General features: G+C 38.0%; 1 protein-coding gene across 12 annotated transcripts in view; it reads right to left on the bottom strand.

Moving 5' to 3' along the window:
- The window catches only part of DGKH (diacylglycerol kinase eta), a 193,421-nt gene that overhangs the window by 21,291 nt on the left and 155,618 nt on the right, over positions 1-16,512 (bottom strand). For all 12 annotated transcript variants that reach the window (XM_040541214.1, XM_040541225.1, XM_040541288.1 and 9 more), the window contains 8 exons: positions 16,371-16,481; positions 16,128-16,224; positions 13,043-13,150; positions 9,667-9,780; positions 9,244-9,378; positions 8,066-8,232; positions 5,586-5,691; positions 3,951-4,043 (listed from right to left, as the gene is read on the bottom strand). In XM_040541214.1, coding sequence (XP_040397148.1) covers positions 3,951-4,043; positions 5,586-5,691; positions 8,066-8,232; positions 9,244-9,378; positions 9,667-9,780; positions 13,043-13,150; positions 16,128-16,224; positions 16,371-16,481 — 931 coding nt within the window. The remainder of the gene's footprint in view (positions 1-3,950; positions 4,044-5,585; positions 5,692-8,065; positions 8,233-9,243; positions 9,379-9,666; positions 9,781-13,042; positions 13,151-16,127; positions 16,225-16,370; positions 16,482-16,512) is intronic.

The raw sequence follows: 16,512 nt of genomic DNA, 5'->3' as shown, positions 1-16,512 counted from the left end.
ATGGTGAGAAAGTTTATGCATTAGAAATATTACTCAGAAAAAAAAAAAGGAAAAAAAAAAAATAAAAACAACCTACGGTGCAATTCTGGTAAAGGAGTCATCAAATTTAGGGTAAATTCTCCTGCTAGAACATCTAGAAAAAGCTTCTTATACCCAGGTTGAAAATTAGCACTACAAATTAGATGTTTAAAATAAAGGATTTTTCAGTTTCTTCCCAAATGAAATTTTTCATATGATGATATTTGATTTCAGTGAGTTCAGATCCTTTCATTCAACTGAAATGAATGTTGCACTTATCCCTTAGTATATTCTAAAATAGTGCTCTGTTCCAAATTGGAAATGCTTTTAAAAAAGTAAAAAGCGAAACGGTGCATTCATCTACCTGGAGGTCTTTAAAATCTTTGACCCGGTCCCAATGACATCCTTTTCTCTAAATTGGTGAGATATGGATTTGAAGGGTGGACAAGGAATAGGCTGAATGGCTGTAGTCAGAGTTGCAGTCAACAGCTCAATGCCCAGGTGGAGGCCAGTGATGAGTGGTGTCCCTCAGGGGCCTACCTTAGGACTGGTGCTGTTCAGTATCTTTATCACATGGGTGACAGGCAGACAATGTTAAGCAGACAATGACAGGACAAGGGGGAATGGTTTTAAACAACATAATGGGAGATTTAGATTAGATGTTAGGAGGAAAGTCTTCACTCAGAGGGTGGTGAGGCACTGGAACAGGTTGTCCAGAGAAGTTGTGGATGCTCCACACCTGGAATTGTTTAAGGCCAAGTTCGAAAAGACTCTGGGCAACCTAATGTAGTGGGTGGTATCCCCACAGATAGCAGTATCCCACAGTAGCAGAGGGGTTGGAACTAGATGATCTTTAAGGTCCCTTCCAACCCAAGCCATTTTAATGATTTGGTAGATATCTGGACAAAACATAACTACATTTCTTTTTTTTTTCCAAACCGTATTCCAGCCATAACTATCTGTGAGATTCCACAAATCAGCTAATCAGCTTCGTTGTCCCATCTTTTCATTTAACTAAAAATGGTATTTATATCTAATTCACCTTTTGATGTCACCCAGCTAATACTGTCATATGAAATTGGTTAATGTTATCTTAGAGGAGGTGGCAAGAATCACAGTCTCCTTGTGTCTGCATTTACATTTCTTGTCTCCTTATAATGGAAATACTCAGAGCTGGTAAACAGCAACCAGAGAAAAAGCTTACCAAGTAGCATATGCAAGGGAGGCATCAATTGACAGCTATAGGGAGCTTTGATCACAGATGAGAGGGTGGGGGATTATTGAAAAAAAAAAAAAAAGATATTAAAGAAAGAATGTCTATCTGTCACGGGAGAAAGACTGGAGAACAGTGTATGATAGAACAGCAGAAGATAGATCAAGCAACACCTTACACTTCATCTGTTTCTAATCAAAGTGAGGAACCAACATACATGTAGCTTTGGCATTTATAAAATGTGTGTCAATAAGGCTACAACAGTGCCTTGTTATTGTAACTGTGGAATACTATTCTGAGTAAGAAAAGTAAGAATGCTGTCAAATGAGTGTAATGGACATTTCTGGAAGATACCTAGGTAACTTCCAAACAACCTTTTTATTAAAAAAATATCTTTGATGTAGACCCATGAAGACATATGCATAGACCATAATGAGAAACAGAAATAAAATATGCAAAAATCAGACACAGACAAATGAATCAAATTACATTTAGGAGTTTGAACACTGGATCAGCTCAACAACACAATGAGAGGTAATGTTTCAGTTGGAAAGTTTCCATAATAACATTATTCCTAGATTGTCTTGATAAATTACACTAGTCCTAGTATTGCATCAGCAACTTAAACTTTTTCCTCTAATTCCTCTTCCCAAACTATTTTAAAAAATAAACAATTTTCTCTATTGATTCCTCATTCAATCTCAAATGGGGAATTAGTAATAGCTACCTGGAGAAAAAAAAAAAAAAAAAAGAAAAAGAAAAACACCAGTAGATATTTTTCCCATGTCTTGAACAAAATCAACTAATGAATATTTTTCCCTTTCAAAACTTCATAAAATAGATCATATGAGCCTAATCTTTAACTATTTTATTAAATGGGGAGGTGCTCTTGACTCTCTGGACAGACAAGAGACCTTGCAGAGGGATCTAGATAGACTGGAACATTGAACAATCATCAACAGCATCAAGTTCGGCAAAGTAGGGTGATGGCTGGACCAGATGATCTTGGAGGTCTTTTCCAACCCTAATGATTCTGTGATTGGAAAATGTGAGATTCTGCACCTGAGACAGACGAATGCTGGACATAGATACAGACTGGGAGACGAGTGGCTGGAAAGAAGCTGTGCAGAAGCTGGGCTTGCTGGTCGACAGTTGGCTTAACACGAGCCAGCAGTGTGCCCTGGCAAACCAGGAGGGCAAAAACGGTCAAAAGAGGTGATTATCCCACAGTAATTGGCATTGTCACAGCCTCACCTTCAATATTGTGTGCAGTTCTTGGCTACACAATATTAAAAGGGTGTTAGGGTCCTTGAATGTCCAAAGGAAGGCAACAAAGCTGGTAAAAGGGCTGGAAGGCATGAGCTGTGCAGAGAGTCTGAGGACACCTGGGGTGTCTAGTCTGGAGAAAAAGAGGCTAAGAGGCAAGATCATCGCTCCCTACAACTTCCTGAGGAGGGGAGATGGAGAGGTAGGTGCCCATCTCTTCTCTCCAGTAGCCAATGATAGGACATGTGGGAACAGCACAAAGCTGCACCAGGGGAGGTTCAGACTAGACATTAGGAAACATTTATTTACTGTGAGGGTGATCAGACACTGGAACAGGCTTCCTAGAGAGGTGGTTAATGTCCCATGCCTGTCAGTGTTCAAGAACCATTTGGATAATGCCCTTAATAACATGCTTTAACTCTCGGTTAGCCCTGAAGTGGTCAGGCCTTCATGGCCTTTGTAGGTCCCTTCCAATTAACCTATTCTATTGTATTTCTAGAACTTAAGTGGTTATTATCCTTTAGGCCATATACTAACGCTTGTTACTGTAGAATGGACTTGTACCATTTTTCACATGTAAAAAGGTATCCAAACCTGCCCCAATATGTTTCACACCTGAACTCGGACGAATTGGAATATCCCTATTGATATCCATTTTTAATTACAACATTCAAATCAACAGTAAGGTACCGGTACATCTGTTTCTGAATCCAAAGAAAATATATCTGTTCCTACTGAGTAATCTTGTTACTGTAAAACTGGACCAGCATAGAAAACCTGACATCTTTCTTCTCTTCACAATTTCAGATAAATGAATTTTCTAATTATGTATCCAACTACTTCAATTCTTAAGTAGTCTTCTTCATTTTAGGGACAGAAACACTAGCCAAAAGAGATGAAGCAAAGTCTTTAAGTACCATCAGAGGTCTCTTGAACACTTACCAGTTAAAGGTTATAAAATAACTCTTCCCAGGTATTAGAACAAGGGTGAGATTTACTTTACCAAATTAGATCTGTAGAAGGTGAACGTATGAGTCTGAATAGCTGTCACCCCCGGTTCTATTTAAACTCTGAAAATAGTCCATAATAGAACTCCAGAAATTTTCTTAAATGCTAAACCTCCAGAAGATGATCTATCTTTTTCTAAGATAAGTCTCCAAGACATCTGGGGGTCAATCAGCCTCAACAGATACATTTATTTCTCTCCACTGACTACTGAAAAAAGCAGCCCAGGCAATGACTTTTAGATATGTCAAGTGAGGGAAGATGGACACCAACCTAGGACAAGAATTTGTAACTCATTCTGCTTCCAGCCACAAATGCAGTGTACTATCTTCCATCCGGCCTTACAGAACTGCTTATAGCACATCTTAAATTCTGTGTTAGTATTCTAAATCAAAGAACAGATCACATCAAGCATGAGGGAATAAAATAATGTATTTTGTCATCTTACCAAAGGAACTCTTCCTACTAGCAGGGATTCAGTTTCATTATGTAAGGCCTTCACATTGACAGCTATCTCCATGGCAGTGTTTCTGGTAAGGCTCTGGGGAATAAGAAGCATAAAAATTATTTGATAGGATGCTACTTGGTCTGAGAATAAGTACTTTGGGCATATACTGTGTATTCTTCTAGGAGAAATACATCAATTTAGCTCTACATTGACAACTTCTTCAGCACTGAGATCACACAAAAAAAAAAAAAAGAAAAAGAAAAATATACTATTTATTTATTGTCTTTTCCCCAACTTTATTAAATATGATCTTATACAATCCTAAAGGTCCAGTGATAAGACACCTGTGAGAAGAATCCATGACTTTTATGGATGGCAAAGGCCAACAGAGAAGTTGTAGGCCTCTTTTAACAAACCATTGACACAAATCATTCACCTTAATCTTAGCAGAAGTAAACTGCTAGTCATATTTTAAGGAGCACAGGTTAACAAACGTATTTACCACAGGTAAGCTTAGGTCAGTTAAAATTATATAGACTCTACCTAATTAATCATCTTTGGCTCCAACCCCTGAAAACACACAGATTGCCTAGTAAGAAGAGAGACTCAGTGTCCCTTCTCCCCTTTCTGCATTCTCTGCATAACGTTTGGATAACAATTAAGTGTGAAAATTTCTATGAAACATTCACGAGAATTGACCTGTGTGTAGTAATATAATTTGTTGAGCCTTCAACATGCCTCTACTCTGTGTCTGGAGATATGCCTACACTGTTGTCTGCAAGTAGATGCCATCTTACTTTGGCTATTGTTTTTGCTATTTGCTGACACGAGTTTGATTTACTTGTGCTCAGAACTACAAGAGCACACCATCTTGCTTGACTAATATACGCATTGCTGCATCACTTCAGGATGAATGCCCTTCACTGTGGATTTCTACTGCAGATGGACTGAATTCTTGACTGCTTCCAAAAGACAACAGACATACTTTCACCATGCCCCTCATCCAATCTTCCTTTTGGTTACTCCCACACCACTACAAAACTCAGATGTTCCACATATTCAGTCATTAACGTCCCCTTCCAACATCCAGTAATCACAAAAGGGAACATAAACTGGGGAGGACAATGATGAATGCAGAAACTACATCATCTATTTTCTCAGGTATCACATTGATCTAAGATCAGGAGGGGACTTTTCTTCCTGTTCCGAAGGAAGACAGTTTTTCTAACTCATATTCCCAGTATTATTAAGAAATTTCAGAATCTTTGAGCATTATCTCTCCCATATTTATCAGCTATGGGGTGTTTCCTTAAGCATGTGAAGAGCTGAGACTTCCTGCAGCTGTGCAGACCAGCAGCTTCAGAATTGGAAGCAACTTTCCTTTTATTTTCACCTTAGAAAAAGTGACAAAAAAGGGGAGTCAATACAGCTCTGTTCGTCTGTTAAGCAATTTCATTTTAAACTTGAGTATGTGTATGTATATCTAGGAGTCTTGTTTATAAAAACTTTAAGAATTATCACCCAACTTGTTGCAATATAGGAGCAGGGAGTACAATGCAGATCCTATGTCACAACCTTATGCCCACAGATATTATAATGTATTTACTTATACGTAAATGTCTGTTCTTCCTTTACCTCAGGAAACCTTGGGTTGGCTTTATTTAATGCATGTGAACATGCATTAACAGCATGAGCAAGCTCCTGCTCCAAGAGGCCATGTATTTTTGCAGCTTCACAGATTCTACAAAAACAGGAAAATGAGAAAAATATTTCTTACCTCCTACAAAGAGTAATTCTTAACACTACACAATATTATCATGTGAGAAAATATAAAAAGTTCACAAAACATTTAAGAAACATAGTCCTTTAAAACAAAAGTTCTAATATAAGCATCGCTTTAAGCAACACAGAAATTCATATAAATGATATCCATAATACAGAAGATTTATTCTGCTATGAAACAGAGACACATTATCTGCCTTAGAACACAAATATTATGCAAGACTTGTACCAAAAAAAATGTGGGGCTATTAACTCAAACAAACCACAAAAGAAAACTCTCACATATTAAGATAACTCGTCACGAAATTATCTTAAAATTATCTTAAAAAATATTAATGTATTCCACAAAGCATATCACAAAAAGCTTGAGAACTCCTTTGGACATGACATTCAAATTGTGTGCGATCATTAGAGATTATCTGAAGTCCAGTTGCAATTATAACCTCAGGACCATCTGCAGAACAGTAAAGAAGTTTTAAGCTGTCTCAGCTACATTTCCCTCCAGGTAAACTATAATCTAAACCATTTTTTATGTCTACTTAAGTCACCAGCACAATACAAAAAGCACTGAAGAACTACAAATAATTGTAGTTCTTGTGCTGGTAAACAGGGACTCCAAGAATTACTTTTGATTACTTTTCTCCTATGAAGACAGGCTGAGAGAGCTGGGATTGTTCAGCCTGGAGAAGAGAAGGCTCTGGGGAGACCTTACAATGGCCTTCCAGTACCTAATGGGAGCCTACAGGAAAGTTGGGGAGGGACTCTTTGTCAGGCAGTGGAGTGACAGGACAAGGAGTAGTGGATTTAAACTAAAAAGTGGTAGATTCAGATTAGATATAAGGAAGAAATTCTTTACTCAGAGAATGGTGAGGCCCTGGAACAGAATATTAACAGAATTTAATCTGGCAATGTGGGTTCATTGAATGTTGTTTTGTTAATTGTTTGCTTCTGATATACTTTAAGAAAACTTTCTTATTTACTGAAAAGTGCTCGTCTTTTTTTTAAAACATGAATAACAAGATTTTATGGAGAAATAAAAATGGATGAGGAAGCAGTGACAGTGGAACTGAAAGTCAAGAAAAGAAAAGATTTGGATGGTCAGAGGCTGCTGGAACAGGAAAATATTTTATATACTCATAAAAAACCTACAAAGATTCAAACACCTGAGAATGATCTGTCCACAGTTATGAGACATGAGCAATGTAGATGCCTATACTTGCTGTAGTCTCTCCTGTTATACCCAATGGAGAGAAATTCCAGGACAGAGGCACCTGTTGTAGACAGTGCATCTAAAAACAGATTCAGATGCATGGAGTTCTAACATATCTGTTAATTGACTAGCCAGGTAATGTATCTTCACTGTTGACTTCTAAAGTAGATTTCCAACGTGTTTATTTGTTTTTTCTTTTTCCCCAAAAAACACATTTTTAGTTTTGATTAAAAAAAAAAATAAATCAAGTCTCTCCACAAAAAAACTTCCCAGTTTTATGTTTCCATTGCTTCTTCAAAAAGTCAGTTTTCACAAGACAATAAATTCTGAAGTGACATATATTAACAAGCTAAGCCTTAAAAATAGTTAATAATAGTAATAGAAATAATAAATAAAAATAAATCAAAAGACTGATAAGAGTGGTAACTAAACATTAAACAAAAGACAGGGAAAAAAGGTGTAGCCAGCAGGTAAGGGAGGGGATTGTGCCCCTCTGCTCTGCCCTTGTGAGGCCCCACCTGGAGTGCTGCGTCCAGGGCTGGGCCCAGCACAAGGAGGGTGTGGGGCTGTGAGAGCGGGGCCAGAGGAGGCCCACCAAGATGGTCAGAGGGCTGGAGCACCTCTCCTGTGAAGAAAGGCTGAGAGAGCTGGGGACATTCAGCCTGGAGAAGGCTCCGGGGAGACCTCATTGCAGCTTTTCAGTAGTTGAAGGGGGCTTAAAAAAAGATGGAGAGCAACTTTTTCCTTGTGCAGACAGTGACAGGACAAGGGGGAACGGTTTTAAACTAAAAGAGGGGAGATTTAGATTAGATGTTAGGAGGAAAGTCTTCACTGTGAGAGTGGTAAGGCACTGGCACAGGTTGCCCAGAGAAGTTGTGGCTGCCCCATCCCTGGAGGTGTTCAAGGCCAGGCTGGATGGGGCTTTGGGCAACCTGGTCTGGTGGGAGGTGTCCCTGCCCATGGCAGCGGGGGGTGGAATTAGATGATCTCTAAGGTCCTTTCCAACCCAAGCCATTCTATGATTCTGTGAAAATACACACTACTAAATCTATGTATGCACTCATATGAATAACTCAGTCTTAGTGTATAGGTTACCAATCCAAACTTACTAATTCTATTGTACCTGGTAATAAGTTCTTCTGCAGCTTGTGAACAAAGCTGTATCTGAGCGACTTCTTCTTCTGTAGCCAACTCAACAGCCTGTTGAGGGTACAAGGGAGATCGAATGACAGGTTTGCAGGAATCGTACTTCTGTTTGTCTTCCCAAGACTTCAGGGTGTTTTCAAAGGCCTGATCAAAATGAATTATACAGTCAGTTCACAGCACTTATGATATTTTTGTCGATATATGTAAAAGCTTATGGAATGACACACAATTTTATATAAATAGTACTAGCTCTCTAAATAATGAAGTGACATTTATTTGTTTAAAACTTAGTATAGAGAATAATCTGATTCTCTATAAAATAGAGAAGATAATAATTCCGTTCTGAAAGATATCTCTCTCCCTCTTATTCTCAACAAATGTCTTCCAAAATTGTAAGAATATGAAGGCAATAATAATGTAAGCATATTTTGCGAGGACAGTAGGATCCAAATCTCAAAGTAATAGAAATATCAACCCTAAACAAATGGCAGAAAAAAAAAGTTAATAAAATACAATTCCAATGCTATGAATTCCACACTAGATTCAACATCCAGCTAGTGGCCAGAGAACTGAGGGACAATAACGCCTTTTGCATGGTAATCCTAGACAAGCATGAACTCTCTAGTGGCTTTGTGACTAGAGTATGATTGTGTCTCTTCTTTCCGAGACTGTGTCTAGTGGAAGATGGAGAACTAGTAGGACAGAGAGATGAGAGAAATCTGCACAAATTGTGCCGAAAAATAGACATTATAGAACTTCACTATATCTGCAACTTGTTAAAATTTCCAGTATATGATTGTGTATACATTTAGTGCCTCAAAGAAAAAAAAAAGAAAAAAAAAGAAAAAAAGAAAAAAAAAGAAAAAAAGAAGAAAATTTTGAGCATTCTTCCTCTTAGTATATATTAAAAAAGAACACGGGAATAGCACTAAGATAGCTGAAAAAAGCTAGTAAAGAGCTGTGTCACTTATACAAAAGAACAGTTCTCTATCCAGCTTATTATGGAAATTAGATAACTGCAAGTAATTACTTAAGTAATATAAATAGTTATAAAACATTTTTGTAAGCACTACTTTTTCCTGTTGTAACTAAATCAAATTACTACAGAAAACAATTTTAGCAAAGGTATCTTATAACACGCTTTCTTCAACATACTCTGTCTCGTGTTAGCATCTGAGCTCTGTTTTTATGTACAATTTTAATAACTCCCGGGGGCTGGATCCATGCCTCTCCATCGACTTGCACTGGAACCCCTTCATCACCAAGTATGGTGATCTTTACTGACCGACACTGGAAAAGAACAAACATGTTATTTTACAGAGCAATAAATATTAATCAAACTGACGGACCACCTGAAATATGTTGATTACTAGGAGCTGTGGCTTTCCTCCAGATTTGCCTCAAGGGTGAAACGCTTTTATATTTCATCCATCATTTAAGACAATTTGTTACCGCTAACATTAAAACAATGTCAGTGCTTTATTAATGTATAGGGCAGTGGTCATCTAGAGTACCACCACTCTCCAGCATCCCAAACTGATGCCAACTATGTCATGTGCTTTCCATCAAGAAACAGACCTGAGCTATCCGGTGGTGTTGCAGTTTGATAACTCTTGAAACTGCCATCTGCATGCTGCCAAATACTGCCACAACTTCTAAGATTTTATCATCAAAAGATGGGGCCCCAAATATCTGAAAGAGAAATAAAATATTCCATTTTCCATAGTACATTTTGTGCTTAGAGTGCATGACCAATGAAGCACAAATTCAGCCTTCTTTTCTGTAGGTTCACTTACAGATTCAATTTCAACATTTAAATGCATCTAAATGCTTTAGAATAACTACATTGTCCCTATAAATATTATACGAATGAGATATCACAGACAGCAGGCAAATCCTATGTTAAAACAGCAATGACAACAGCATTTCAAATATCTGAATGACAGGGCATATCCTTATATATACAAAGGCATGTTCCATGACTAAGAAATGCTTTTCAGTGCAAAATGAAAGGCCAGTTTAAACCTCCACTTGGTTAAGGTACTTAATATCTAAGAGGTTCTTGAAGTTAAGCGGAGCAATGGTGCTTTTTTCTCAGAAGTGCTTATGTTCCTATAATTCTCTGGAAACCAACATCTGATCCACTCTCAGCTTTGATAAATGATGCTTTAATACTGAGGAGAATCTTGTTTGAAGTGTATATAATTATCTGCCATAAACATTAAAAAAAAAAAAAGTCTAACAAATGTCCTTATCCAGCCAAGACTTTGAATTCCCATGAGCTTAGAAAAGTGCATGAAGTGGAGCGTGTGCCATTGCCACCTGGTGTCCTGGAGGAGAACTTGGCCGTGTTGGGGGGAAGTCTTAGGCTGGAGTTCAGTTTGTTCAAGGGACCCAGAAGACCCTATGGTCACTTGAAGCTTGATCATTTCATACTGATATGGAATAGGGAGCAGCAAGGGAGAAAAGTCAGCAGAAGGTATCACTCCAGTAAGATTATTATGCCCTATGGTCACTTGAAGCTTGATCATTTCATACTGATATGGAATAGGGAGCAGCAAGGGAGAAAAGTCAGCAGAAGGTATCACTCCAGTAAGATTATAATGAGTAAATAGTGGGTAAATTTCTCTGAGTGGTACTCAAACAACCTCACTTGGTGAAGTAAGCTACATTATACACCAGAGAACAGACGAGAAAATCCTGGAAAGGAGCCCAAAAGACACAACTGCCCCCTGAGAATGGAGGTGCCTCCTTCCTGGAGGTGGAGAATAAGAGGGTGAAGATCCAGGACTGCACAGTCCAGGTAGTGGCTGTGGTGATGGCTTAGTGAGGAAGAGGATGGGAAACAGGGGGAGGAACTTTGGTCCTTGCTGCCCGTCACAAGCCAATGGGAGCCTTCACCCCAGTGCAGTGAGTGGGGCTTTGACCTGGAGACTGAGGAAGTCATCTCAGGGAAAGGGCTGCACAGCACAGTTGCCATAGTTTGCCCTCAGTTGCCGTAGTTTACCACAGTTGCAGCACTTGCCCTCAGAGCATCCCAGGATTGCATAGGTGAGACTTGAATAAATCAGTGTCAAAGAATGAAAATGCAATTTTACTAGGCCTAGTGTGTTCTAAACCAAAAGTTTTCACTGATGGATTTTTTTCATTTACCATGGGTAAGTGAACTGCTTGAAAAGATCCAAAACAGAATTTCTGGTTTTCCAAGGTAAAAAGGTATGGACAGTCCCTGATCCAGCTTTAATAACTGACATCTACAGGGATATCTCAGCAGGGGTTAAGAAAAGTAGTTCCAAGACTTCATTTATTTTGTGCTTCCATTTTAGAAAAAGAATGGACAAACCACAGCCTAATCTACTGTGTCTCTCCACAAGTAAAACATATCTGCACTGAAAAACAATCATGTATATATATAATTGTTTTTTCAAATGAAGCCAAACAAATCCTTACAGATCAATGCTCAGGAAACAATTCCCTCCTTTCCTGTTGCATCTCACCACAGGTCATGTTTCCAGCTTGTCTTTTGGACACCAAAACAACATGCTTAAAGAAGCCCTGCTCAACTCAATGTGCAGCTGCCCTCTTTGGCTCACCAGTAATGTTTCAGAAATACTTGCAGCCATCAAGGCAACATCTTTGTTTAGTCCAGACAAGAAGTGACAGCATTTCAGACCACCACCATCTCTGACCATCGGTCACTCAAGATTGCAGTGAAGCAGTGACTTATGTTCCGAACTTTGTCCAGAGCAAACATGTTACTTTGCTGGCAGTTCTGATCACTAGATGACTAAAAATATCAATAAAACTGCTCCAAGACATACACATTTGCTGTATGCCAGTATGACAGCTAGGACAGATCTTCTCTCTCAGTCAGGCGGCCCAGGGAGAAAAATAAACTCCCGAATAGGAGCTGAGCAGACGTTAGAGATGCTTTCAAGCTATGAATGTGAACATGGAGAATATCAAAACATTAGATATCTGCAGCCAAATATAAACATAACTGCCATTCTCCAACATATATCAAAAAAAAAAAAAAAAAAAGGATATTGAAACATGTTGAAGTACTTGTTCTGACTTTAACATATGTATAAAAACTGAGCATAGTAAGTCACAAGAAAGCAAAAGCATTTTGGTGAAAAAGTCCTAGATTATCGAGATTAAAACCACAATCGAATTGGCGAGTACAGTTTTAGGTGAGTCAGACCTCACAGTAAATCAGGATATTCAGAACTGGGATAGTCTGCAAGCAATTACAATGGTTGTACTGTGCATGAAGTAGACAATATGAAACAGTCTTAGTGCTGCCGTAAGACATTCAGGCATCTGTGTAGTGCAACATTTCTTAGAAGATATGAGGAGGAAGGTAAAAAAAGATATCATTACAAAATTTTTAAGAAGCTCATTGAAAATAATGTTTAAAAACCAGTTACTATCCCCACTAAATTATGAGTCATTAAATTTTCTCAATGACCATCCCTTAGTCCAAAGCTGTTTGTAGAACAGGAGGAAAATTCAAGTATAAACTGTGTGAATGATTATCTTTGTCCATCTTCCTTATTATTAGAATATAACAGAGGAATCTATGCTTTGAGAAACTTTGTTTTACAACTGCTGCAAATAATATGTAGAGAAACTAGTAGTGTCTTTAAAATTATTTTCTAAAGATATTATTTCATAGAGCCGCTTTTTTCTTTTTTAATCATTAAGCCTTATTGTGAAAATTTTGCTGGAATGTAAAGGACATGACAGAAGACAATAGACAATGCATAACCATGGTATATATTTTCCATTAAAAAAAAATCAAATACAAGACAACACAGTTTAAACTCAAACAGCCTCCCTGTGAATAAGAGTTGTTATCCAGACTGTACCATTAAAATTAAACAAGAACAGCAGTTCATGGGATTTATTGTAGGTTTTGCCCAGAAGGTTATTTCTCTTCAGTATTACTCACATCATCTTCCTTGGTTCCACCCCAGAAATTAGTCCCACCAGCATAACTGGGAATGTTTAGCACAGCTATGCCCTGCAGACTTGGAAGGGGGATGTACTGTCCGTCACACTGTAATGGATAAAAGCTCATTCAGTAAATAAATAATGTGATAAAAGTAGTCAGCCGTTTTTAATACACGAAGCCTCAACGGAGCTGGCAGGGGAGGACAGAGTCATTAATAGGTTGACACAAGCCTATTCCACCCACACTGCGAAGCAGCTCTAATACAAACTTTTCCTCCCTAATCTCAGCACCAATTTTTGCAGCAATGACAAAAACTGAGTATCTACAGCAGAGGTCTTCCGTGACTCTTCCAAGAAGCATTTTCACATCCCTACCTGTGAAATTTCTCACGCACTTAAACCATGTTCTCCCTATCAAGGACTAGAAGTCTTTTAGCAATTAAAAAAGCTAATTCCCTGGGTGTACACATTAAGCCAGCAATGTTCATTGATGTTACAAAAAGCTTGATTTGCCCATCCTGTTTCTGCATTCCCAAAGTTGCAATACACTTGTTATTTAGGTAAGCCTATTAAGTGGGGGAAAAAAATAATAAAAAAAGAATGTTTCTAGCATTGCCACAAGTGTACTTAAATACGAGTGTTGTTAGTACTTGTACAGCTGGCTTCCTGCAGAAATAATTCACTCTCCTTCCAGAAGTGCAAAGGCAAATCTAGGACTCACTGTTATGTTATCTTGGCTGTGACTAAAATTTGTGGGGTTTTTTTGCAGGTAAGAGCTTGGTCCTCTTTATCCTCCAAAAAACATAAGCAACAACTAGTGCTACTCAACACAACCAAGTAATCATGTCAGTCAGGTCAAGCTTACCTTGATTATGACCAGAGTAAATTTACAGTGAAATCACTCTTGATTTACAGCAGCACAACTGCACAGGTGAGCCAAATAATCTCAAACCATTGAACTGGGAGTCAAAAGTACAGTCCTGCAGCAGGGCCACAATGTGTATTTGAAGCAAGTAGGACATGTAAGGTCATAATTGCTGGATTCAGGTGTCACTTTGGGGATCATCAGTTTGCAAGTAAAGTTTTCTTCAAAGAACATTGCTAAATTACTGAGTTACTAGTCCTGTCAAAGTATCTTATAATTATACAAATCATAGAATCATAGAATGGCTTGAGTTGGAAGGGACTTTAAGGATCACCTAATTCTAACCCCCTGCCATGGGCAGGGACACCTCCCACCAGACCAGGTTGCCCAAAGCCCCATCCAGCCTGGCCTTGAACACCTCCAGGGATGGGGCAGCCACAGCTTCTCTGGACAGCCTGTGCCAGTGCCTCACCACCCTCTGGGTGAAGAATTTCCTCCTAGCATCTAATCTAAATCTCCCATTATTTAGTTTAAAGCCATTCCCCCTTGTCCTATCACTCCACTCCCTGACAAAGAATCCCTCCCCAGCTTTCCTGTAGGCCCCCTTTAAGTACTAGAAAGCTGCTGTAAGGTCTCCCCAGAGCCTTCTCTTCTCCAGGCTGAACAACCCCAACTCCCTCAGCCTGTCTTTGTAGGAGAGGTGCTACAGCCCTCTGATCACCCTCACAGCCCTCCTCTGGACTGCCTCTAATAGGTCCATGAGGAAATCTTCAGCAATTGTATCAGGAGGAGAAAGAGATGCAAAGTATTTCCGGAATATGCTTAGCACTTTCTTTTTATGATTTAATCTCAGCAACAAGACACAATTTAACATTTTAATCAAAATATGACAGTATCCAACATGTGCTCTGATATTAATAAATGCTACACAGCCATTTGCATTATAGTAGAGGTTTGCCTCCAATTCCTGAAATTGATCATTTTAATTTTTCAGTGCTGAGCTCCTCATCACAAGTTTTTGCATAAGGCTGATATTATGCAAGGCAACACTAAATATGAAATTTCTACTTGTTGGTTTACTTCCAGATATATTCAAAAATAATTATGGAAAGGTCAGATATGAATGCCTTATTGAATCTTATTTGAATCGTATTCAGATATCCTTAAATTAGAATTCTGTCTGCAGCATACATAATGTTCTTTCCTGTCATTATATTCACTAACTACTGTATAATTCCATGATAATTATTCAATCCTTTGATAACAGCAATCTGCCTCTACCATACAAATTCCTCCTAAAGCTCAGTGAAGAGAAAGAGTTCCAGTAAATTAAAATTATTATTTTATCTTATAAAATATCTTCATATACATATCATGAACTTCCATATTAAATACTTAAAATGAAGAAAAAAGAGAAACCATTTAGGTTCTCTTTCAAACTCCAGCCTAGATATTCTTCAGGTGAGCACAGCTGTAACCATCCCATAGTCTTTTTCTGCATTTGGTAACCATTTATATCATCTCCTTTAAGTTCCTAGTATTGTGAAGAAGACTTAGATTTGGTGCTAGAACTTAAAAGAAAAAAAACTCTTTATGTTCAGATAATTACCATTGATTGCATTTGTTGTTGCTGTGGTAATACTTTGGTTTCTCTGTGTGACTTTCTTGAACACCTATTTGAGAAAGTCTCTGTAGGTGTAGCTAAGCTTCTTGTGATGTACACTCAGAATCTCTCCTCTTGTCAGGATTTTTTTCGTAAGACCATCTGTGTGCTCTCTTTATATGTGTAATCAAGCTGTCAGAAAGTTTAAAGTGAACCTGAAGGATTAAGACTCCTTATCCCTTTCCTTCTGTTTAGTGTATGTACATTTCTGTTATTATCCTTAAAACCTGGTCTCCCAATTTAATGCAATAGACATTAAGAATATCTTTTATGTATTTTCTATACAATTATTTTTTTAATAAAACAGAACAAAACAGCAATTACAAGAAACGGGAAACCTGATATTTTGGGATATTTAAATACTGATATTTTCTCCAAGAAATCACTTGGGAAATCACCTCTTACATAACACATTCTTAGACAGTGCATATGAGGACAGGATTTTATCAGCTTAGGCTGACACAAGAACTCTGAAAGGTTTCAAGAGGAACACTGAATTCTTCACTACATAATGCAGAAGCAAAAAACGTCATTCTACCCATGAATAAAAATTACCTCAAGTTGAACTTTTTGTTCTAAGTTCTTGTAAGTTCTCTGCAGCAGCTCCTTTGTGCCAAGAACTCCATACCACATCATGTTTTTTGTCCGACTTCTGAAAATAGAAAAAAAAAACAGATTCACATACTGAAATACATATTATTATGTTTTGCATTTATAGGAAAAAGTGAAGAACTTCAAATAAAGACATAAGGAAAATAAAACTTATGGAAATGTCTTGGCTCTGTCACTGACAATTACCTGCACTTTTCAGGGTGCTCTTCTCGCTTGTTATTAAATTCAAGGGAAATTTTTGCATCTAACCCAATTCCAAAATAGTTGTTCATGACACATTTTTCTGAATATCCCTCCCTGTTAGAAGAAGAGATAATTAGGTGCACAT

The sequence above is a fragment of the Cygnus olor genome, chromosome 1 (genome assembly GCF_009769625.2).
Source record: "Cygnus olor isolate bCygOlo1 chromosome 1, bCygOlo1.pri.v2, whole genome shotgun sequence".
NCBI lineage: Eukaryota > Metazoa > Chordata > Aves > Anseriformes > Anatidae > Cygnus > Cygnus olor.
The sequence above is the reverse complement of the archived record's forward strand: the minus strand, read 5'-3'. Positions and strand labels throughout refer to the sequence as shown.